The 22,455-nt window shown below is 46.5% G+C and overlaps 2 protein-coding genes across 4 annotated transcripts in view; one reads left to right on the forward strand and one right to left on the reverse strand.

Annotated features, from left to right (window-relative positions):
* The first annotated feature begins 9,989 nt into the window (after window positions 1–9,989).
* On the forward strand, window positions 9,990–12,545 carry POP5 (POP5 homolog, ribonuclease P/MRP subunit). Of its 3 annotated transcripts, XM_044241097.1 has the most exons (6): window positions 9,990–10,054; window positions 10,145–10,287; window positions 10,416–10,535; window positions 11,573–11,722; window positions 11,903–11,986; window positions 12,088–12,545. In XM_044241097.1, the coding sequence occupies exons 1-6, from the start codon at window positions 10,035–10,037 to the stop codon at window positions 12,198–12,200; spliced, it is 630 nt and encodes a 209-aa protein (XP_044097032.1). In that variant the 5' UTR covers window positions 9,990–10,034; the 3' UTR covers window positions 12,201–12,545. The 3 variants fall into 3 exon arrangements, with proteins under 3 accessions (XP_044097032.1, XP_044097033.1, XP_044097034.1); XM_044241098.1 differs by lacking the exon at window positions 10,416–10,535 and having other exon boundaries at window positions 12,088–12,544; XM_044241099.1 differs by lacking the exons at window positions 10,416–10,535; window positions 11,573–11,722 and having other exon boundaries at window positions 12,088–12,544.
* A 2,093-nt stretch (window positions 12,546–14,638) lies between these two features.
* The window catches only part of RNF10 (ring finger protein 10), a 41,201-nt gene continuing 33,384 nt past the window's right edge, over window positions 14,639–22,455 (reverse strand). The window contains exons 12-17 of the mRNA XM_044244139.1: window positions 22,349–22,450; window positions 20,730–20,885; window positions 18,685–18,785; window positions 15,819–15,876; window positions 15,564–15,722; window positions 14,639–14,924 (exon numbers count right to left, since the gene is read on the reverse strand). Coding sequence (XP_044100074.1) covers window positions 14,848–14,924; window positions 15,564–15,722; window positions 15,819–15,876; window positions 18,685–18,785; window positions 20,730–20,885; window positions 22,349–22,450 — 653 coding nt within the window. The 3' untranslated portion in view covers window positions 14,639–14,847. The remainder of the gene's footprint in view (window positions 14,925–15,563; window positions 15,723–15,818; window positions 15,877–18,684; window positions 18,786–20,729; window positions 20,886–22,348; window positions 22,451–22,455) is intronic.

Raw genomic sequence — 22,455 nt, forward strand, 5'->3', positions numbered from 1 at the left:
GACAAAACAGAAGAAAACATAAGGGTAAATATTCATGACCTCAGATTTGGCCATGGGTTCTTAGATTTGACACCAAAAGCACAAGCAACAAAGGAAAAATAGATAAATGGGATGAAAAGTAAAAATTTGTGTGCATCAAAAGACATTATCAAGAAAGTCAAAGGGGGCTCCTGGCTGACTCAGTTGGCAGAGAATGTGACTCTCAATCTCAGGGTCATGAGTTCAAGCCCCCCACTGAGCATGAAGCTTACTTAAATTTTAAAACTTCCTTAAACTTTAAAAGAAAAAGTGAGTGGCACCTGGATGGCTCAGTGAGTTAAGTGTCTGACCCTTGATATCGGCTCAGGTCTTGATCTCATGGTCGTGAGTTCAGCCCCAGAGCCCGGCTCCATGCCGGGTGGCAGCCTACTTAAAAAAACAAGGGTACCTGGGTGGCTCAGTCAGTTAAGCAACTGCCTTCAGCTCAGGTCGTGATTTCGGGGTCCTGGTTTCGAGTCCCACATCAGACTCCTTGCTCAGCAGGGAGTCAGCTTCTCCCTCTCCCTCTGCCCCTCCCACCTCCCAGTTCATGTTTTTTTTCTCTCTCTCTCAAATAAATAAATAAAATCTTAAAAAGAAAATGAAAAGACAGCCTACAGAATGGAAGGGAATGTTTGCAAATCATGTACCTGAGAAGGGTTTAGTATCCAGAATAAAAGTATCCATAAAAAGATAACAACCAAAGACAAACAACCCAAGTAAGAGAAGGACAAAGAAGATATACAAAAGGCCAAAGAGCACATGAAAAAAAATGTTGCACATCATGGGTAACTAAGCAAATGCAAATTGAAACCATAAAGAGATACTACCTCACATCTACTAGAATGGCTTCAATAAAAATAAAAATAAAGTTGGGTTATGGGCATTGGGGAGGGTATGTGCTAAATGTGTAAGCCTGATGATTCATGGACCTGTAGCCCTGGGGCAAATAATACATTATATGTTAATAAAAATAATTAGAAATAATTAAATAAATAAAATAAAGAGAAAACAGTAAGTATGAGCAAGGATGTGGGGACATAGGAACCCTTATACATGCCAGTGGAAATGTAAAATGTTCAGCCACCGTGGAAAACAGCTTAGTAGTTCCTCGAAAAGTTAAACATGGAGCGACTGCATGACCCAGCAATTCCATTTCTAGGCATATACCTTTTTTTTTTTTAAAGATTTTATTTATTTATTTGACAGAGCGAGATCACAAGCAGGCAGAGAGGCAGGCAGAGAGAGAGGAGGAAGCAGGCTCCCTGCTGAGCAGAGAGCCCGATGTGGGCCTCGATCCCAGGACCCTGAGATCATGACCTGAGCTGAAGGCAGTGGCTTAACCACTGAGCCACCCAGGCGCCCTCTAGGCATATACCTGAAAGATATTTATTTACTGACGTTCGCAGCTGCATGATTCACATTATGGTAGAAACAACCCAAATGTCCATCAACAGATGAATGAATAAATGAATTACGGTCTATCCATACAACAGGAAATTATTTGGCCATAAACAGGAATGAGCACCCATGGGTGCACTTTGGATGAACCTTGGGAACATGATGCTGGGTGAAAGAAGCCAGACACAAAGGCCTCATTTATAGGATTCCTTTTGCAGGAAATGTCTGGAAAAGGCAAATCCAGAGGGACAGAAAGCAGGTTGCCAGAGACCTGTGAACAGGAGATGGGGAGTAATGGCATAACGGGGATAGAGTGTTCTTAGGCGGTGATTAGCCAGTTGAAATTAGGGAGAGATGTTGGTTGCAAAACGTCGTGAATGCCCTAAATCCCATTAAACTGTACAGAAGGAGGAGAAGGAAAAGGAGGAGCAGGAGTGGGAAGAGGAGGAGGAGAGGAAGGAGGGATGCTCCCCTAACCCTGAAATCAGGCTGGTCTTAGGGCTGGGTTTCACCCATCGGACGCAGCAGAAGTAATGTTTCTGAGACTTTTGAGCCCAGGCCTTAAGAAGCCTGGCTCAGAAGCCACCTGCTACTCTGTGAGAAGCATGAGCCCCCTGGAGAGGTTGCATGGAGGTGAACTGAGGCCCCCCACCCCAGCCAAGAGCCCCGGCTGAACTCCCAGCTGGCAGCCAGCGAGCCCTCCAGTCACCCCAGTGCCCCCAGCTGACACCACATGAAACAGAACAGCCCCGTCACCCCCAGAGAATCCTAAAAAAATAAGTCGTTGCTTTAAGCCACCAAGTTTGGGGGTGATTTATTACACAGCGATACATAACCAATTCTGTCTTAAAACTTCACAAAGCCACCCATGGCTCTCCACGCCCACCCCCAGCACCCTAGGCCAACTCTCTCGTCTCTCTCCAGGCAGCTGCCGCCTCCTCGCTGGCTCCCCTCCTTCAATTCAGTCTCTTGAGGTTCACCCTCCTCCAAAGCCGGAGGGAAACTTCTAGCCTTCCAGATAGCAGCCAAGCCCGTTAGTGTGGGCTGCAAGGCCCCAGATGCCCCGAGCCATCCATCTGTGCAGTCCCGGAGCCCTTCAGCCACACCTTCAGCCCCTACCACTCAGATTTCCTATAACCCAGCACTACCACAGTTGTCTTTCTATCTAGAACACTCTTTCCTACTCCCCTTCTCTTCTCTGGGCTCTCTTTTGCCTCTGGGCCTCAGCTCAGACCTCACCACCTCCAGGAAGCCTTCCCTGATCTCCCAGACTGAGTTAGATACCTCCTCAGCTTACCTTGCCCCCTTTCTAACCCTCATGGGAGTAACTGCCTCCGAATTGCTGGTGACATTTTAACAACCTGTCTTTCACCGCATGGTGAGCAATTTCAGGGCAAGAACAAAGTTGTCTTTGTGTTCTCAGAGCCTAGTACAGGCCTGGCACATAGCAAGTACCCAAGGAAACCCAGGGGAATTAGGAAGTGCAGGCTGGGGACCACCACACGTCTCATACAGGACTGTCTTGGGGCCTGGGTAACCACCATCAAGGCTGAGAGAGCAGAGCCCTCCTGCACGCGCCCAACGCCTGACTGCGCCAATGGGAACAACTTGTCTGACTCGTCTGTCTCCCCAGTAAAGAGACAGTGACATGCAGTGGCTCTCTGAATGAACTATGCAGGCGGGCAGCTCGGGTTTCAAATCCTGATGGCTACCTCCTGGCTGTGTGACCCTGAAGAAGTGACTTCACCTCTCTGAGCACATTCCCCTCATCCATGACATAGAGCATGGTAATGGCTCCTCACAGAGAGGTATCGACAAGACGATATGGGTAAAAATGCTCAGCGCAGTAACTGGCACATGGGAGGCTCCCTGAAATGGAAGCTGGTCTCTTCTTCCACATGCTGAGCTGCAGGATCGAGGCCCAGCACTGTGCCTGGCACACGGCAGGCATTCAGCCAATGCCTTAGGAATGAATGAGGAAGGGATCTGGAGATAAAACAATAATCATCACAACAGTACACAAGTATGAACTCGTCCAGTCTTTGCGACCACTAAAGGAGGGGGCACTATCATGACGTGAATTTTACATGTAATGAGATTGAGGCCCAAGGGCACGCAGGGCTTCAGGAACGGAAGCTCGATTTGGACCCAGAAAGTCTGAGCCGTTTCACCCTCCAGCCACCATCCAGACTGCCTCCCAACACCTCTCAAGGCCTGCTTCTCCTGTCAGCTTGGCTTCTAAGCAGCTTTGTGGTCTCAAGCACGTGAGTCTCTCTCTGGGCCTCAGTTTCCCCACCTGCCAAGAAAGAACTGTAGGAGGCAGTGGGGAAGGCCACTTCCTATTGGCCTTAGGATCCAGGCTCCAGCCACTGTCTGGCCGAGGCTGGGGGCCTGCTGACCAGCCTGCCCTGGCCAAGGCCATACTTTCCATGGGCTGGACTGTCACAGGAGGTCTCTGGGATACTGACCACTGGGTTATCTCCCCACATGGGGAGGAGTCTGGCCTCTGCTTATTCCTGTCCCCCTCCCCAGGGCCCCTGAGGAAAGCTGAGGCGGCCACCCCCAGATGTCTATTCCTGTCCCTGGCCTAGCGCCGTGCTGGGGAAGCAACAGCTATTTCAAGGCCTTTCTCCCTCCAAGCATAAGTGGTGGGAAGGCGCTGGGAACATCCCGAACTAGGAGGCCGCCCGTCGCTGCCTCACCCTGGATCTGGGCCACACCAGCCCTGCGGCTTTGCCCCTTCTTCCAGCTCTTGGCGACAAGTGATCAGTTCTGATCACGGCCACCACAAGGGGATAATCTGGGAAAACCAATTCCCAAGGACTTCTGCTAGAGGCTGGAGCACAGGGCAGCTGGGCCTGGCCCTTTCCGGAAAGGACCAGAGCAGCCACAGCTGGACACACCAGCTGCAAGGAGGACGGCTCTGAGCTTGAAACCGTGGGAGACAGTGTTCGGGGCAATGATACAAAAATACCTCACATTTCTTGAGAGCCTGTGAGGAGACAGGCCCTGTTCCAAGCACTTGACATGGAGGTAAGTCATTTAATCCTCACAGAGAGGAAAACTTCTCTGAGCTTCAGAGAGGGTGAATGACTCGCTCAAGGTCACACAGATGGTGAGTGGCTGAGTCGGGACTTGAGCACAGGCAAGCTGGCCCCAGAGTCCATGCTTTTAACGCTCTGAACCTTGCTTTTCTTCCCTCTGAAACGTGCAAGCCCAGGGGGCTAATATAAATTAGGGGAATGAGCACTGGCTTGAGAGTCAAGCCCCCTTGTCATTCCCAGTCATGCCGCTGGCCAGCCCATGCAGCGAGTTTGACTTCCTCGCCTACCAAATGCAGATGATACTACCCACTCCCAGGGTTGAGGTAAGGGTTAGCAATAACACGCTTTGGGGACTCAGAGACTCCTCTAAATCATGAAACCAACACTGGCACCTGGTAAAACAGTATGGTACAAAAGGGAACCCAAAAAAAGGGAGTTCCCCTCCTACTGCAGGCCTTCAATTCTTCTCCCCAGAGGCACCTTCCATCAGTTGCTTTTGGGTCACTTTTTGGAAATTCTCCATGCACTCGAAGACAGAGAAGTTATAGTCGCATAGGGATTTAGAATCTGGGCTGCCAGGTACGGCTGCTTACTCTCTATGTGAAGCTTGGTCCAGTTACTGGTTCCCTCTGGACCTCCGTGTCCTCACCTGTCAATGAGTTACTGAAATTAAAATATCTCATGTAAAGGTAGCTATGAGGGTTAAATGAGTCAATCCATGTAAAGTGTTTAGAACATTCTCTGGCCCACAGCTGTCCGATAAAGACTCACATACAGCGGATCCTTTCCGACAGATATCAAGATGGCCTTGTGCTATGAGAAACAATACTGCAAGACACATCCTCACTCACCTGTCATTTGGCACAAGTGCAAGAATCTCCATGGGATAAATTCCTGGCGGAGAAATTGCTGGGTCAAACCGTAGTGCCCTTGTAATTTCAATTAATTTTTGGATGAGTGAACCCTCGCAGCAGGCAGGGCAGGGGAAAGAGGTCCACAAGGCAGTGAGGATGGACGAGGGAGGAGTGTGATGCAGTGTTCTGTCTCTGAGGCCCAGAGAGGGCCATGTCTGCCTGCCCCCCCCCCACGCCCAAACCTGAAGGACGCAGCAGCTCCCTAAGCTCCAGGCCAAGCAGATGGAGAGTTGAATTTTATACAGATTGTTCCCATAAAGGTTTTACAGGGAACTGGTTGATTGGATTAGAGCGGCAGGAGCCCCTAATGATAGCAGCTGCTTAACAAAATGTTGAAGCGATACAATTTTCCTTTACCACCATCCACCATGGCAGCATCCTCACCCTGGTAGGAACCCGCGGATGCCCAGGTCAACTCAGAATGACACCCCAATAGTCGGGTTCGCCTTCTCCCAACATCCATCTAGGTCCCAGACCTAGGTAGAGAGCAAGGGGTTAAGAGCACAGGTGTGGGGGGAAGACAGAAAAGGTCTTTTGTCTGCTGAAATTACTGTGTGACCTTGGGCAAGTCATTTGCTCCCTGACCTCTCAGAAGAATGGGACCTACTCTCCAGGGGTTGTCCTGAATGAAATCAAACACGAAGTGCTTACACAGTGCCCAGCACAGACAGTCTAATACATGGAAGCCCTGAAGATACAGATGAAGAAAAAAGGCAGCTACTGGGGACACTACCCGAGAAAGGCCTGGGGACAAGGTACACGGTGGTAGCTCCCCAGCCCCATCTGAAGAGAGCGATTTAGCAGTTGCCCCAACCATGTCCTAGGGAACGTTCCAAATGTCCCAGTCTGGAAAACGGGATGTGTGACTTAGGTTGCCAAGTAAGTTTTAGAGGCCTTGCCCAAGCTAGTGTTCCATTTTGTGTCTGATCCCAAATGGCAAATGGGAACTCCCGGGTGAGAGAGAGGCACTGGAAGGAAGTTTCCCAAGCAACCCCACCTTCCCGTCCTTGATCTGATCTGGGATCTACCCTTTCAGAGAAGTCCCAGGAGTAACAGCAGCAAGTACCCCCACCCATCCAGGAAGAAGTTCAATCATAGACGTGCCCAACTTCGGAGTCAGATCACGATTAACCTATCCCAGCCTGAGTTTTGTGCCTGTGAGTCCGAGCCTCAGCTGCCTTGCTCACTGTAAGGTGAGGGCAACACGGGCGCAGTGGGAGAGGTTGGAGGAGCGACTGCCGTGCAGCGTCCCTCCCCGCACCCGCATCCCGGGAACCCGCACCGCAGAGGCACAGGCGCGTCGCCGCCCAGCGCGTCCACGCCTCCACGGGCGGGTCCCCCCGCGGCCTCCCGCGCCGCGCGGCGGGGACCCGGGTGATTGCAAACAGCCGCCGGCCTCATTAGGAGACGTGTAATTAGCGGCTGGCGGAGCCGGAGCCTACATGGGCTAATTACCGCGGGGAGCGGGCTGCGCCGCCCACGCCGCCGCCCGGGCCGCCGGGCCACCGCGGGTGTCTGGACCCCCCGTGTGGCCCGCGGGGGAGCCGGGCCCCGAGTGTTTGCTCCCGGGGCTACGCCCGGGGCGGGGGGCGGGGCGGGAGGGAGGAGCAGATCATTCACACAAACGGTGTGTACTCTACACTCCCCGAGCCAGGCGTTTCGCCCCCGCTATCTCGTTTATCCCCTATTCACTCGTGAGCGCGGAGCCACCGTCATTCTGTTGCACAGCTGAGGAAACTCAGGTCTGGGGACGTGAATTAACCTCGGCGGCAAGTGGCTGGGAAACAGAGAAGGGACAGGCAAAACCGTGCACAAGGCAGCAGCCGCGTTGGCGACAGTAAGGACCCGAGCCGGAAGGCCCTGGGTTCGAATTCTAATCCAGCTCCTTTCTGGATGTGACTTTGGTCGGAACCCCAACTACATCAATAAAATGGACGCGGTGTTGGGATTAAGTGACTTGAAAGCTAAGAAGTGTTGGAGTTATTTTAGGGACGCGAGGCGGAGGAAGGGGTGCTCTGAGGCTCGGGATCTTCTCCGCGCACAACGGGCGTCTGACGCCCCCTTCTGGCCAAGGCGGGGGGGACACTGGCGAGACCGTTTTGGTTAAACAGGTGGTTTTAGGTTAAGGAGGAACAGCGTAGACACAGGTCTCTCAGCAGAGCCACTGCCTTCCCGCCACCCCGCCTCCCCCTCTCCCCTTCCTTCCTCAGCATCCCTTCTTTAAGGTGGCAAAGAACTGAGAGATGGAAAATTGAGGATTCGTTCCAGATTTTGCAAATACTTGGCCTCCCTTCATGGACCTCACAGGGCCAGCCAATTCCACACTTCCACAAGTAGGGATGGATATAAAGATCAAGTTACAGGGGCACCTGGGTGGCTCAGTGGGTTAGGCCTCTGCCTTGTGCTCGGGTCATGGTCTCAGGGTCTTAGGATCTGCCCCATCGGGCTCTCTGCTCATTGGGGAGACTGCTTCCCCCTCTTTCTCTGCCCACCTCTGCCTACTTGTGATCTCTCTGTCAAATAAATGGATAAAATCTTGAAGAAAAAAAAATAGATCAAGTTACAAACCTGTGCACCTGCGTGCTGGGTATAACAAAAAGTTTGGAATTAATCTGAATGTCTATCATGGGAACATTGACTAATTTAGCAGTGTTATATCCAAACAGTTCAATACTGTGCAGCTGAAAAATAACATTGCAGAATGGTTGGCATGAAAACACAAACAAGAATGAATCTTACAGCGTTATTATGAGTAAAAGGAGACACACACATACACACACACAGAAACATATTGTTGGATTTTTATAAAAAGTTCAAAACCAGGGGTGCCTGGGTAGCTCAGTTAGGTAAGGGGCTGCCTTCAGCTCAGGTCATGATTCCAGGGTTCTAGGATGGAACCCAGCCCCAAACAGGGCTCCCTGCTCAGTGGAGAGTCTGCTTCTTCCTCTCCCTCTGCCCCTCTTCCCTGTTTGTGCTCTCTCCCACTCTCTTTCTCAAATAAATTTTTAAAAATAATATCTTAAAATAAAATCTTTAAGGGGTACCTGTGTGGCTCAGCCATTAAACGTCTGCCTTGGGCTCAGGTCACGATTCGAGGGTCCTGGGATCGTGACCCGCATAAGGCTCCCGGCTCCGCTGGAAGCCTGCTTCTCCCTCTCCCACACCCCCTGCTTGTGTTCCCTCTCTTGATGTTTCTCTGTCAAATAAATAAAATATTTTTAAAAATATATTTTAAAATAAATAAAGTTCAAGAACAGGCAAACCTGATCTTATCTTGATAAAGGTCAAAACAGAGGCCACTTCTAGGAAGGTTTTGACTGGGAAGAAAGCAAGGAACATTCTTGAGTGTGGAAATGCTCCCTCTTAATCTGGGTGGTAGTTACAAGAGTCTACACATATGTAAAAATTCACTGAGCCTTACACTTAATAGGTACTTTATGCATAGTACACCTCAATAATTCAGTTGTTAAAAAAAAAAGGATACTCAAGCAAAAGAAAGTGCTAAGCAGTTTGATCCTATTCTTAATAAGGAAAAAAAAAAAGAAAGATGTAATTTAACACGGGGCAGCAGTTCTAAGATTTTTATCTCAGGACCCCTTTATGTGCTTAAATTATTGAGGATCCCAAAGAGCTTTTGTTTTTATAGGATATATTGATACTTATCATGGATATTAAAACTGAGAAATGCAAAGATTCCAAGTAAATATAACAAAACTAAGTGTTTAGGACACAATGCAAAATCCCATCAGCCATCAGTGATAATATCAGCACATGTCACATAGTCTCCGGAAAACTGTCCACTCTGAGAAAATGAAAAAGGCAAATAACATCTTAGTATTAGAATGGAAGTTATTTGACATTAGAGAAACCTGGAAAGAATCTCAGAAAACCCAGCGGTCCCTGGACTTCACTTTGAGGCCCTATGGCACAAGGGGAAAGAAAAGGAAGTAAAGACACTACATGATAAATTAGTTTCTCTCGGTGTTGAGATTATTTTTATTTCCTTCTTTGTACTTTTCTATTTAAAAAAAAAAAAAAAAGTAAAATATAACAATCACGGATTGTTTTTGCCAACAAAAGCCGAGGCAATACTCCGGTTTCCATAAGATTGTTGAAAGACCCAAATAGTAATAATATATTTGGCTGTACGAAAAAATTAAACCGATCTCCAACCTGAAACTAAGGGCCCGATTTCCCGTTTCAATCCCGGGCGTGTAAATGCAGGGTCTCGCCCTCAAAAGTCCCGCCGTATAGCTTAGGGAGCGAATATAATCGCATACAGTACTTGACTGCAAGGTAAGAGAGTACATATCCCGAGAGCCCCAAATGCAGCGGATGCACCTGCAAAGAACTGCAAACTCCGGCATGCTGCAGAAACACCCATCACAAACACACGTCCTTAGATCGCGGAACCCCACTCCCAAACACCTAACTCAGCAAGGCGGTCAGCAGGACGCATGCGCTCTACAAACGTAGAGGGAGGTAGGGCTTAAGGGAGACTGGCACAGGGATCTGCCTCCCAACCCTCTAGCCCCTCCTTCTTACCCTGCTTCCTCTCTGACTGGTTGCAAGACTGCGGAGGGTAATTTCCCATTGGCCACCAGCAAAACCGCACATATCCGGTTTGGGAGGTGGGCCGCGGCGCGCGGAGGCCGCCATGGTGCGGTTTAAGCACAGGTAAAGGCCCCCTGCCTGCCCAACATCTGCTCCCGTACCGGGTCCCCCGTAGCCTTGGCTGCGCGCTCACTTTTCTGCTGCCCGCCGCAGGTACCTGCTGTGCGAGGTGGTTTCTGATGACCCCCGTTGCCGCCTGAGTCTGGAGGACCGAGTGCTGGGCGGCCTCATACGGGACACGATCGCCCGCGTGCACGGGACTTTCGGCGCAGCCTCCTGCTCCATCGGCTTCGCAGGTACGAGAGTGCTGCGGAACTAGGCGAACGGCGGGATTGGGAGGGAACGGGGGCCGGAAGAGGGAGAAAGAAAGAGTACGGGACACGGCAGGAGCTTCCAAACCCGATACACACTCCTCACTGTACAGTATGTCCTCTTGAGGCCAATCGGAGTCTGAGCCCGAGTCTGCGTGAGTTCGAGGTTAGGCGGAGAGCTAAAAGCAGAAGGCGGTGGCACATTGAGAAAGAATCGGCTTTATCAATTTCACGTGTGTATACTGGGATTGTGATTGAGCAAGATAATGAATTAAATGGGGGCAGGACGGGTATAGTTCCGAGTTAAGTTACTTGGTTACATTGACATCCCATGGGGGTAAAATTGTCAAAATTACCTTTAAAGAAACCCCTTAATACAGCAGATGAAATACAGAACCCACCATCGTATGTAGATGAGAGGGGGGATTCTTCTGACAAGGACGCTGTTTTAAGTGCTTTATTTTATTTTAACGATTATAAAGTATTTATTGGAGACAAATAGCGAGAGAGGGCAGGAGCAGGGAGGAGTGGGAGGAGCAGGCTCCATTCCAAGATCCTGGTATAAAGACCTGAGCTGAAGGCAGAGGTTTAACCGACTGTGCCACCCAAACTCCCCAGCCACGCTATTTAATATTTAAATTCATTACATGTTTTAACCTTTGCTTAAAACTGAATACCGGAGAATTCATGCACATAGGCCCAGTTTATTTACATTGGGTCATTCGCAACCTCTAAAAGACCTACAGAATCCAGTTGCAATAGAACTTGTTTTTCAGGGGGCACCTAGGTGGCTCAGTCACCTAAGCATCTGCCTTTGGCTCGGATCTTGATCCCACAGTCCTGGGATCAAGCCCCCATCAGGTTCCCTGCTCTCCTTGAGCAGGGAACCTGCTTCTCCCTCTCCCTGCCATTCCCCCTGCTTGTGCTGTCAAACAAAATCTTAAAAAAATAAAAAACTTTTTTAGCCAAGATTTCCCCTGAGGAAGATGGATCTCTGCCAGTCCCAGCCCCACTTATCAGCTAATCAGTGAATTAGAAGAGCATTTAAAATTCTAAATTCATTCTGATTGGTGTGCAAAGCCCTGGTGCGGTTTATCCCTTTTTCATAAATAAATGTGTGTCCTAAGGGTTTTTTTCCTTCAGAAATTTGTTTTTACTCACTGATGCATCCCAGGTGCCACTGCCTGGCACATAGTAGAAGCTCAGTTACTCTAAGATTTTTAAATGAATCCAGAGTTTCCCAAAGTATTTTTTTTTTCCCCTGCTGTAGTGCGATACCTCAATGCCTATACTGGAGTAGTGCTACTTCGATGCAGGAAGGAATTCTACCACCTCGTGTGCTCAGCTCTTCCTTTCATCACATACTTGGAGAACAAAGGACACCGTTACCCGTGTTTCCTCAACACCTTACACGTGGGAGGTAGGGGTGCATGTGGTATGGCCGCTGATTTTCAATAGTAACAGGTCCAGGGTTCAGTCTTGACAGGCAGGTAGGTCTTCCTGCTCTCCTGCCAAGAACAAGAGGCTTTCACCCAGGTCAAAGTCTTTGAGACAGACCCCTTTCATGAGCTGTTGACCATAGAGTTCTTTCATGTGCCAGGTACAATTAGAACATGCCAGAAGTTCCTGATTCATTACAACAGGAGACAGCTGTTGATCTTATTGCAGAGCTGCACCGACGAAGGTAAGCAACGTTAGCCAGTGCCCACTGAGCAGTAACTAGCCTGGCTGAAAAGAGGGGACTCCCAAAGACCTCTTTTATCCCTGCTCTGCCTGCCTTTCCAGGAGAACGACAAGCTATCCAGAAGTCTGTCACCAGAAGCTGTTTACTAGAGGAGAGGTCAGATGAGGAGTTTTCGGAGAGTGGTGAGGAGGAGGCTGCTGAAGCAATGGAGTGAACCTCTGCAGGCTGTGCTGGGCCCGAGATTCAGGGCCCAGTTGTTGGAACAGGACATTCTGGGAGGCAGCAGCATCTGCTACAATTTTGCCAAAGTGGATGACTGCTCACCAGAGGCCAAGGTATCAGCTCAAAGTAGAGGACTTGTTCACTTAAACTGAAGTCACCTTTACCTAGCGCTGCCGGGTTAAGTGGTCCTGTAGGGGGTGAACCCCCAGCAGTTACAGACATATCTATGTCTAATTGCCTGGCTGAGTAGGTTTAATAAATGTACTTGGCAGGGCACCAGGGCTCAGTCGGTTAAGGTTCCGACTCTTGGTTTTGGCTCAGGTCATGATCTCACGATTGTGGGACTGAGCCCCAAGTTGGGCTTTGTGCTCAGCATGGAGTCCTTTGGATTTTCTCTCTTCCCTCTCTCCATCTCCTGCCATGTTTCAAATAAAATTTAAAAAATAAATACACTCACTTCTATAGCAGCCTTTTATTATACTTAAGTTTCATTTTGGGGGCACCTGGGAGACTCAGTGGGTTAAAGCATCTGCATTCAGCTTAGGTCATGATCCCAGGATCCTGGTATCGAGCCCTGCATCGGGTTCTCTGCTCAGCAGGGAGCCTACTTCCTCCTCTCTGCCTGCCTCTCTGCCTACTTGTGATCTTTGTCAAATAAATAAATAAAATCTTAAAAAAAAAAAAAAAAAAAAAAAACTTTGGCTGGGAGGTCTCCTTCCCCCGCTATCCCTGGCCTCAGTGGGAAGACTGGTTCCCTGTGATGCTAGATGTATAGCCTACCACTTGAGGTCTTGTGGATGAACCCTAAGCAGTCCAGGTTATTTAGAGTAAAAGTGTTAGTGAGACATGGCAGCTAAACTGGCACAAATCTATAGCTGGTTTCCATACTGACCCATACTGACCTTAAAAATACCAGATTCCTTACCAATCCTTAATCAGGTAACAGGATAACAAACATGGTTCTTGCATTTTTCTTACCAGAAAGGGTGATGGGGGTGGGGGGAGGTGTGTGACAAAACCTGGCCCTGCCTGACATTACAAGGCCAAGCAGCAGCTGCCAACTTCTAGTAGTTCTCTGCAGTTTGCCCTTCCCTGTTGTCTCACCCCTGCTGGGCCACCTGAAACCAAGTAACACTTCCTCACTCACAGAGGTTAGGAGGGTTTGGATCCACTACTTACCAATGATATTTCTAGGATGTTATCTTGTATAATAAAACATGTTATTCAAAGTCCCTTACACATTTAACAGAAAGATCTGTAATGTTTGCTTCAACATGTCCCCTTATCTTCAGGGCTGAAACACGCTCATGCACCCAGAGCGGTTCCTGTCCCAGGATTTATGAACCTCTTTAAGAATGACAGGTAAAGGGGCGCCTGGGTGGCTCAGTGAGTTAAGCCTCTGCCTTCGGCTCAGGTCATGATCCCAGGGTCCTGGGATGGAGCCCCACATCGGGCTCTCTGCTCAGCAGGGAGCCTGCTTCCTCCTCTCTCTCTCTGCCTGCCTCTCTGCCTACTTGTGATCTCTGTCAGATAAATAAAGAAAAAATCTCAAGAAAAAAAAAAAGAAGAATGACAGGTAAAGCTAAGCCCAACTCAAGAACCCCTTAGTCCTGACATTAGGAAAGACACCGAGACCCTGTGACACCAGACTATTCAAGCTCACAGTAGCTGTTACTTTACCCTATATATTTTTTTTTTTTAACTTTACCCTATTTAAGAAGTGTGTCTAGCTAACCTGTAATGAACTTTAAAAACCCAGAAAGCTCACATTGCTTGTGCGGGTGATTTATTGCGACTATTTGCTTTCACATTCTATTATACCTAGAGGTCACTTTATTAAGCAGAAAAATAATTCACATCACTCAAATTCCACTCCAACCAAGGCACAGACTGCTCTAGACAACAGGGAGGCAGTGCGCACCACCACTGCTTTCAAACCTGTTCAGCTCTGCCTCCAGCTGTGCCAGATTCCTCTGCTCCTACAACTCAGGCCACTGTCACTCAAAATAAGCTTCATCTAACAGTTGGCAGGTTCCAGGGCTGCTTTAGTGACAATTTCAGCTTTCCCTGCCAAATGAGCCACATACAAGTTGTAAAACCCTCTAGCACCTAGGTAAGCAGCTGCATCCTGGCCATTTCTCAGAAGAAAAACTGCAGTTCAAGCTGGGTGTCCTAAATCCATTTTATTCCCATCCTCTGTTTCTTTAACAAGAGGAAAACTAGACAGGAAAGGCTCTATTTTCAAGAGACATGCTGAGTGGTGTGTTGAAACCGTGACCCCCTGACATGTCAGCAGAGCAGTGGGCTGTGGGCTGCTCCAAGGGGTGGTGAAGGGACTCAAACTTACTTGGGTTGAGAAAAACCAATTATACATAGGTCCAAAAGAATAACCCTGGTAACAAACTAAAAATCTAGGCAGGAAGAGATCTCTTGAGAGTGTCAATACTTTATTTTGGTGTAAAGACGGGAAGCTGGAAAATACACTGTATTTAAAATTTTCTTGGTTCCCCCTCACGCTGTGGAAACCCCCTCCCCCCAAGAGCTAATCTGTTCAAACTCAAATACTTAAAAATTACAGCAGCAAAACAGAAGCACAGAAGAAGGTAAACCAGATGGAGAAGGTAACCGGGCCAGTAGTGTCACTTGGTGTGGACGACTGAAGTGCTGAACAGGAGCTTTTGTTTCTGTTTTTTCCTTTTCTTTCCACCTTTGTCTTCTAAATGGAAACAAGAAAGAGCTTAGCTTTGAACGTTATCTCCTTGCCTCCAGCTTAGTGACAATTACAGCCAGTTTTCACTCCTGAGAGTCCAGAGCGGCAGCGAAGGTTCTAGAGTGAGGACTGCCTGGATCTGGACACCAGTCCCCGCATGCTGCACTATTTGTCTGGGCAAGTCCCTTTACGTCCCTAGACCCATTTCTTTATCTGCTCTACCTGTGACAGTTCTACCCATTTAATATAGTTGTCAGGAGACTAAAATGAGCACAATGCTAAGCACAGAGAAGACACACGCTAAATGCTAACGTTCTTGTCTCACTGAATAGCCAGAGTGGTGTGGCCTTCAAGCCTGACTTCTCCAACTATTAGCCACCCTCTACCAAACAGGATTCTAAAATCTCCTCTCCACTATGTCTTAGAAGGGAAAAAATAAAGACCTTCTCAGAATTTCACATCCAGGCCTCAAGAATTTATGTGGGGTGGCGAAAAGGTCCTACCCCTCCCTACGGAAGGGACTGTTAGCGGACACTAGCATGTGACCCTACAGGCTCAGAGGAAAGAGCCTAATCAGTGATGTCCACCACTAGATGTAGGCGGGAATGACAGCCCTGTACTGAGCACACATTTCTTTGCCTTTACCAGAGAGGGGATCTGAAGAAGCTGGTGTGTCCAGTTTCATGAAGGCAGCTTCAATAGCTTGGCTGAAGGAGTTTTGGAAACTGGGCACAGGAACACGGTCTGAGTTATCACTCTCCCCATCACTGTCCACAGGAGCAGGAGGAACTAAGCTGTTTTCATCTATAAAATACCAGTGTTAGAATTTTAGAGAGGATTCTAGAGACTTTGACTTTCCGAAAGGGACCAAATTCCCCTCCACCAGAAGGTCATTCTCACCTTTTTTGGGAGTAGTTTTGGGCCACACATCTGCTTTTGCTTTTCCAACCCTCAGCATCTGCCAAGAGGGAAAGAGGAGAGAAAAGATTTTAAGTAACCAGTCCAATTTCTCTTCTAGACTTTGTCTCGACACTAACTAGCTAGAAGGTCAAAGAACTATCACCTTTGGGAAAAAAGGATTTTCCAGATACTTCTTTCCTCAATGCACTATTTTGGTCATGTTCTCTATAACCTGACCAGCAGAACTAGCAGTGGAATTCCCAAGGTGGAAGACCAAAGCCTGTTTTATTCCTTAGAAAAAGGTTGAAGAATAGTGCATGACAGCACAATAGGTTCTTACTCAGACTCTCAAGTTGACAATCCTGACTTTTATGTGATTCTCTTGTTCTGGTAAGTTTTCCTGCTCTTCTTGGGACTCCTAAAAACATAAACCTCCTGGAATAAGCAGTGTGCAGTACCCTTCAATTTCAAAATGAACCACCTGGCTATCGAATTCCAGTTACTAAAGGCCAAGAAAACCAGTTTAATAAATTTAACTTTATCCTGCAACTGCCACAACAGCCTTAATTACCCTTCAGTCTTTGCTTTTCCAACAGCTCCTTAATTATAAAATTTTAGATCCAGCCTCCATGTACAGTAAAATCAGAACAATTCCTCCTGCCCCTGAATGAGGAACTCTTTCATCTTGTCTGGCCAAGGCCAGTTTCTTAATTATCAAGGGCCAGTGTGAGTCCCATCTGCAACACATGCTATGCTCAAAGCAGGGGGAATTTGGGGTGTTTTTTTTTAAGCTTTTATTTATTTATTTGACAGAGGTCACAAGAGCTTAATGTGGGCCTCAATCCCAGGACCCTGAGATCATGACCTGAGCAGAAGGCAGAGGCTTAACCCGCTGAGCCACCCAGGTGCCCAAAGCAAGGGGAATTTTATTCCTGGAAAAATACCAGGAGACAAGCCCCACAAGATTCAAATAGGCATGTCTTGTCCTAAAGTGTGTGTCCCAAAGTGAGGTACAGTATTATTCAAACGGAGTTGGACTTGCAGAGGTTGATTTCCCTGAATAACATTTCTTTATCATGTACCACTTCGATGATCTTTTCTCTTGGTCCCTGGGAGTTCAGAGTCCAAATAGTAAGACATCTGAACCACCTTACTCTTAAAAGGTCATTAAAATACCTACCACCTATGTTTTATTCTTGCCAGAAATGTTTAAATGTTTAACCTGAACCCACTTAAGAAAAAAGAAACCAACAAATCCAAACTCTAGACTCTATATACAACAGCTGGCCTGGATGCTTCAAAAATATCCATGCCGTAGGAAGAAAATCAAAACAAAAGAGAGGCTAGAGAAACTGTTATAGATCAAAGGACACTAAAGAGACTTGACAGATACATGCAATGAGCAATCTTTGGACGTGATTGAAAACAATATAGGACCCTTGAGACATACGCAATGAGATACTCAATTAGCTGAATTTCTTTGATGTGGTCATGACAACTGTGCTTATAAAGAAGAATGTCATTTGTGGGGCCACTTATATTTGGTGGTAAACTGTCATTCATGAGGTCTGTAACTGATTTTTAACATAAAAAGAGAAAGCAAACACAGCAAAATGCTAACAACTGGTGAAGATAGAGGAAAGGTAAAAGTGTTCATTATGCTATTCCTTCAACACATTGAAGTTTGAAGTTGTTCACCATTTAATTCTGAAAAAAAAATCAAAAGCAATAAAACCTAGTTTAAAAAAAAAAGAAAACTAAAAACAACAACAACAACAAACTTAAGCATTTGACGTAACTCCTGGGAGCCACTTGCATAATTATCACTTCTGAAGCCTACCAGTTAATGTTCAGGATTGCTCTCAATTATTTCTTTCTCCTTGACTTCAGGACTCTCCTTACCAAAGTCCAATTCCTGCTTATTTCTCAACACGCACTGCCATTTGTTGTGAGAAACATCCATTATCACCTGCTCTAAAGAACTGTTAAGCTAATGATTCCAAACTAGCCCCCAAAAAGTTAATACTAACTTCTAATGGGGGTGCTTGGCAAGCAATCCATCCATCTGAACTTAGTTATCTCAATGCAGGAATGCTGAGTGTTGGTTTGTGTTTTAAAGATTAAAAAAGTCATCTGACTCATTTTGTCTCGTTGCATCTGAGAGAGCAAGCTGTGTCTGCTCAAACCCACTTGGTCTGAGATCCGGAAATAGGGTCTTATGTATGTGCCACCAGTGTTTCCATCAGTATGGGAAGGATACAGGCTTCAGTAAATTGGATTCAGTGAACTTTCTTGAATGGGTCCTCCAAGAGACCTATCTTAATGTTAACTCGTTGTACATAAAATAAAAATACTTCAATTACTGGGGGGAGAAAAAAAGATCTGACAACAAGTGTCACTAGGCTAGTGTTCCTCTAACCCACCTGCCTAAGAAAGCTGGTCTGGCTAGTTATAGGATAACCACAACCTCTCCCTTCCCAAAGTGAAGAGGAATGGTTTACTATATGTAACAGATACACACTACCTAAATCCAAGGTCCTAGAACTAGGGACCAGCTAAAATTGATTGATGTCTCCCCAGCCCCTACAACAGTGCTCATTACCCAAGTATCTAATGATTTGTTAAATAACTGAAGCTCTGATTCTCCCTCAGCTACTCTTGGTCTCTTTCCTTGGTAAGTCTACACAGTAACATCTGAGACTAAATCCAATAGATTTCCTCTTAAAAAAGTTTTCCACAACTATTACCATTCATGCAACATGAACCTGTAAGTCTCCTCCTCCAACGGAAAGGATTTCCAGAAAGAACAAGCAGAGTTCATGTTAGATATCCTTGGGCTGTTTTACAATACAAGCAAAAGATTTACCTGGGCAAAGGAAGGGAAGGGAGAGTCTTCTTCCAGACTCCCAACGCAGAATGAAGGACTGCCCTGACTGGCAGTAGGTGACAGAGGGGTCAGCAAAAAGTCTGAAAGGAAACCAGAGACCTGATTATGTAAGTTAAGCTCCAAAGAGCTAGTCTATTCTTAACAAGAGAGAAAAGATGAACCCTGAATCAGGTCTGGATATTACCAGCCCCACCTCTAAAAGCGAACCTGATCCAATTACCACTCTGCCGTGTTCTTATAAAGTCAAGAACATGGCCCCACTATTCACACTAGTGATCCACGGAGAAAAAAGCTGAGTACTCACAGTAATACTAGAAAGCATGGCAGAATCTGTTCCCACACTAAGAAAAACCCTTTCCAAAGCAGCTGACTCTCCAGGCCTAGGTATTGGGGACTATTATGGACTAGTTTTATGTGAATGAAAAAGTTCCAAGGAAAAGATAAAATGTAATCAGGTCAGCCTTTATGGTCCAGCCAGATGTCTCTGACCTGGGAATATTCAATTAGAATCCAAAATACACATACATGAACAAAATCCAGTAAGAAGATCCAAGCTTTTCCTTGATAAGCCCTACGTAACAGTCTTCTCCATCCTTATTGACCTCGAGGTGAGCAATTCCCACAGGTCTACCCACTGTCCTGATCATTGCTGGGAGGGAAGGGCCTAGTCACTCTCCAGGTGGCAGGCCGTCCCGCAGTCAGCCAGGGCTATTCAGTACACTCATTCCCAGCACCATCCAACTGCTCTTCCTCAGGACATTAAAGCCCGCTCCTCAGAAAGACTCATATGATGAAAGCACATACACAAACACAATTTTTGTATCACAGATGATGTGGTCAACGTTCTGCCATGGTGCTCTGTATAGCAGCTCTCAAACTAAAGAGCATAATGGTCACAATGCAGGTTTCTGTCACATTCCTGTCACTAAGCCCCTGCCTTAGCCTCACGCTTCTCATCTGCAAAGTGTCAGGCAAATGATCACAAGAGAATCACCAAGAGCTTTAAATATTCTGCTTTGGACATTTTATTAAAATGGCTGGCAAGAAATTTTAATTATCAAAAACTACCATCCAGGAGGACGATCAGAAAAGATAGCTCTTTGAAACAAAATTATGATTAACTCTTAAATGTTTAGCTTGATAATACATTAATACATTCTCTCTGTATTTTTAAAAGGCAAAAGCCTCTGAACAACCTCTAAATACTGACCTCACTCCCTAGAGTAAAACACCATTACCAGTTTGATTAGGTAATCATCTCAGTATTTTTCTACACATTCAGATATATGAACCCATAACGAAATGCTGTTTTTATGTTCTTTTTTTAAAATCCACAAATGTGGGGTGCCTGGCTAGCTCAGTTGGAAGAGTATACAACTGTATCTCAGGGTCATGAGTTCAAACCCCGTATCAGGCATGGAGCCTACTTAAAAAAATAAGGAAAAAAAAAGTAAAACCCACAAGTGCTATCATATTTCGTCTTATTTGACGATGTCCTTTCATCTTAAAGGTCCACGCATTAGTTCATGAAGACGGCTACTCCCCTCTTCAATAGGTATAAAGTATTTCACAGTAGAGTATAAATGCTCTACAATTCAGCCATTACCTTAACAGCAGATTTCATAGGCTTCCCCCCCCCATTATAACCAATGCTACAACAGAGACATGTACAAAGATGCTTAAGCATACAAGGGGATTATATCACAGGTACAAACTAGAAATAAAACAGATGGGTCACAGGAAAGAATCTAAGTTTAACTGTCCCGCCCTATGAACTACCTTGAGGTTTTGACATTTTTAGAAGACAGCAGGGTACAAAGCAGTCAGTACAGCAAACGCGAAAGGTGGATCAAATGGTAAAATCTGACATATCTCAGAAATATATTAACTACCCAAAGTAATGTTAGTCACCTAAAGATCCCACCATGCTGAGTAGGTCAGAGTTGTACATTCAGATACCAGGACTTTGCTTTAAGGTCTGTGGCTGATGGCCAACTTTATTCTTTAAACCCCAACTCATTTACCTGCTTGGGAACCTGGACTTCTGCTAAGAGGAGAAAGGGAGAGGGCACCATGGCCCTCGGTGCTGGTGGGACCCAAAGCAGAATCAGAGGTGCAGGTATAGGAATTGAAGGCAGGAAACTGCTGTAGATTCTCTAGGGGAATGTGGACTTCTGGGTCTGCAAAGAAAAGAGGAGAATGGTAGACACATTTAGAATATTCCTCAAATCTTTTCCAACAGTTGAGGACAGTCAGAATGAATCCCCCAAGAGTCTTTTAAAAAAAGGGATGTAAACAGCTTTAAAAACAAAATTTTGGGACACCTAGGTGGTTCAGTGGCTTAACCGTCTGACTCTTGATTTTAGCTCAGGTCTTAATCGCGTGGGTCCTAAGATCAAGACCCCCTGTGGGCTCTCCCCTCATAGGGGAGAGTCTGCTTGGGGATTCTCTCCCTCTGCCCTGCCCCCTCTATCTCCCTCTTCCTCTCCCCTGCCCCACTTTCCCGTGCATGAAATATATAAATCTCTTATTGAAATACATAAATCTTTTTAAAAAATTTTTCAATAAAAATAAATAAATAAATAAAATCTTTGTTCTAACTATTCCTATCTGAAGCCAGGTGATAGACATACAGCTTAACCATATTACTCTATATACTTGTCTCTGAATATTTCCATAATTTAAAAAAAAGCAAACCAAAAAAAGCTCATTCCTGAAACACCAGTTTTTCAAACATTTGGGAAATGTGCCAAAGAGCTATATAACACTGGAAGCCCAGTGTTATCCTAGTTATCCAAGTTTAAGAAGTAAAAAAAGTGAAAGTAAAAAATTTTAAAGATTTTTCTTAATTTATTCATTTGAGACAGAGAGAACATGAGCAGGGAAGAGAGGCAGAGGGAGAGGGAGAAGCAGACTCCCCACCAAGCAGGGAGCCCGAAGTGAGACTCAATCCCAGGACCCCAAGACCATGAACTAAGCTGAAGGCAGACACTTAACCGAGCCACCCAGGTGCCTCAAAGAAGGAAATTGTGTGTTTACCATACTGAATGTAGTCAAAAACAGTGAAGTCCTTTCCTGAGCTGAGGACTCAGTTCTTTGCTTCCTGGAGGACAAGCAGGCCCTCGTGTCACACTACTCTCCTGGGTGCAATGAAGCTTACGCTGGAGTGGCAGATCAAAAGGCTCTGCACTTACTGGTATGAAAATCTAACCTCCTGCATGTACTTCCTCGTTTGTCAAGGTTTCTACTCTGTCAGACCCCTTGGGAGACATGCTACGCTAGGTATAGATGTCCCTTTAATACAAAGGTGGGATTAATGTTCCATCTAGAGTGCACAGGAGATAATTATCCACCAAATTCAGATTCCAATTCTCTTCCCAGAACATATTTTTTTACCCACTATGCCAAGGATGCATTTAATCTCATCCCTTATTAAGAGCTATGAGCTTTGACTAGAATTAACCCACTTAATTTTCAAATAAGCCTATGAAGGGGGTAGCCTCATGATTCACATTTAAGAGCTGAAAACATGTGGCAGGACTAAGATGTGAACCAAGCAGTCTGGGTCCTGGGCCCAAGCACTGAGTCTCTCTCCGATGATGCACAGCTGTTACTAGTCAACCATGGGAGCTCCTGAACTTACACTTGCCCTGTTTCTTGTTCTCCTCCATCTCAATCCTGCGCTCCCGGCGGCGTTCCTCCCGAGCCTTCTTCTGGCGCTGACGCTTCCTCTTCTCAATGTCATCTGTG

This window comes from Neovison vison, chromosome 3 (genome assembly GCF_020171115.1).
Source record: "Neovison vison isolate M4711 chromosome 3, ASM_NN_V1, whole genome shotgun sequence".
In the NCBI taxonomy this organism is placed as follows: Eukaryota; Metazoa; Chordata; class Mammalia; order Carnivora; family Mustelidae; genus Neogale; species Neogale vison.

Bases quoted from the DNA above. Each gene is read 5' to 3' on its own strand.
- POP5 (XM_044241097.1), top strand. From the start codon at position 10,035: ATGGTGCGGTTTAAGCACAG. The intron at 10,055-10,144 runs GTAAAGGCCCCC...TGCCCGCCGCAG, and splicing joins ATGGTGCGGTTTAAGCACAG to GTACCTGCTGTGCGAGGTGG. The intron at 11,987-12,087 runs GTAAGCAACGTT...CTGCCTTTCCAG, and splicing joins GCAGAGCTGCACCGACGAAG to GAGAACGACAAGCTATCCAG.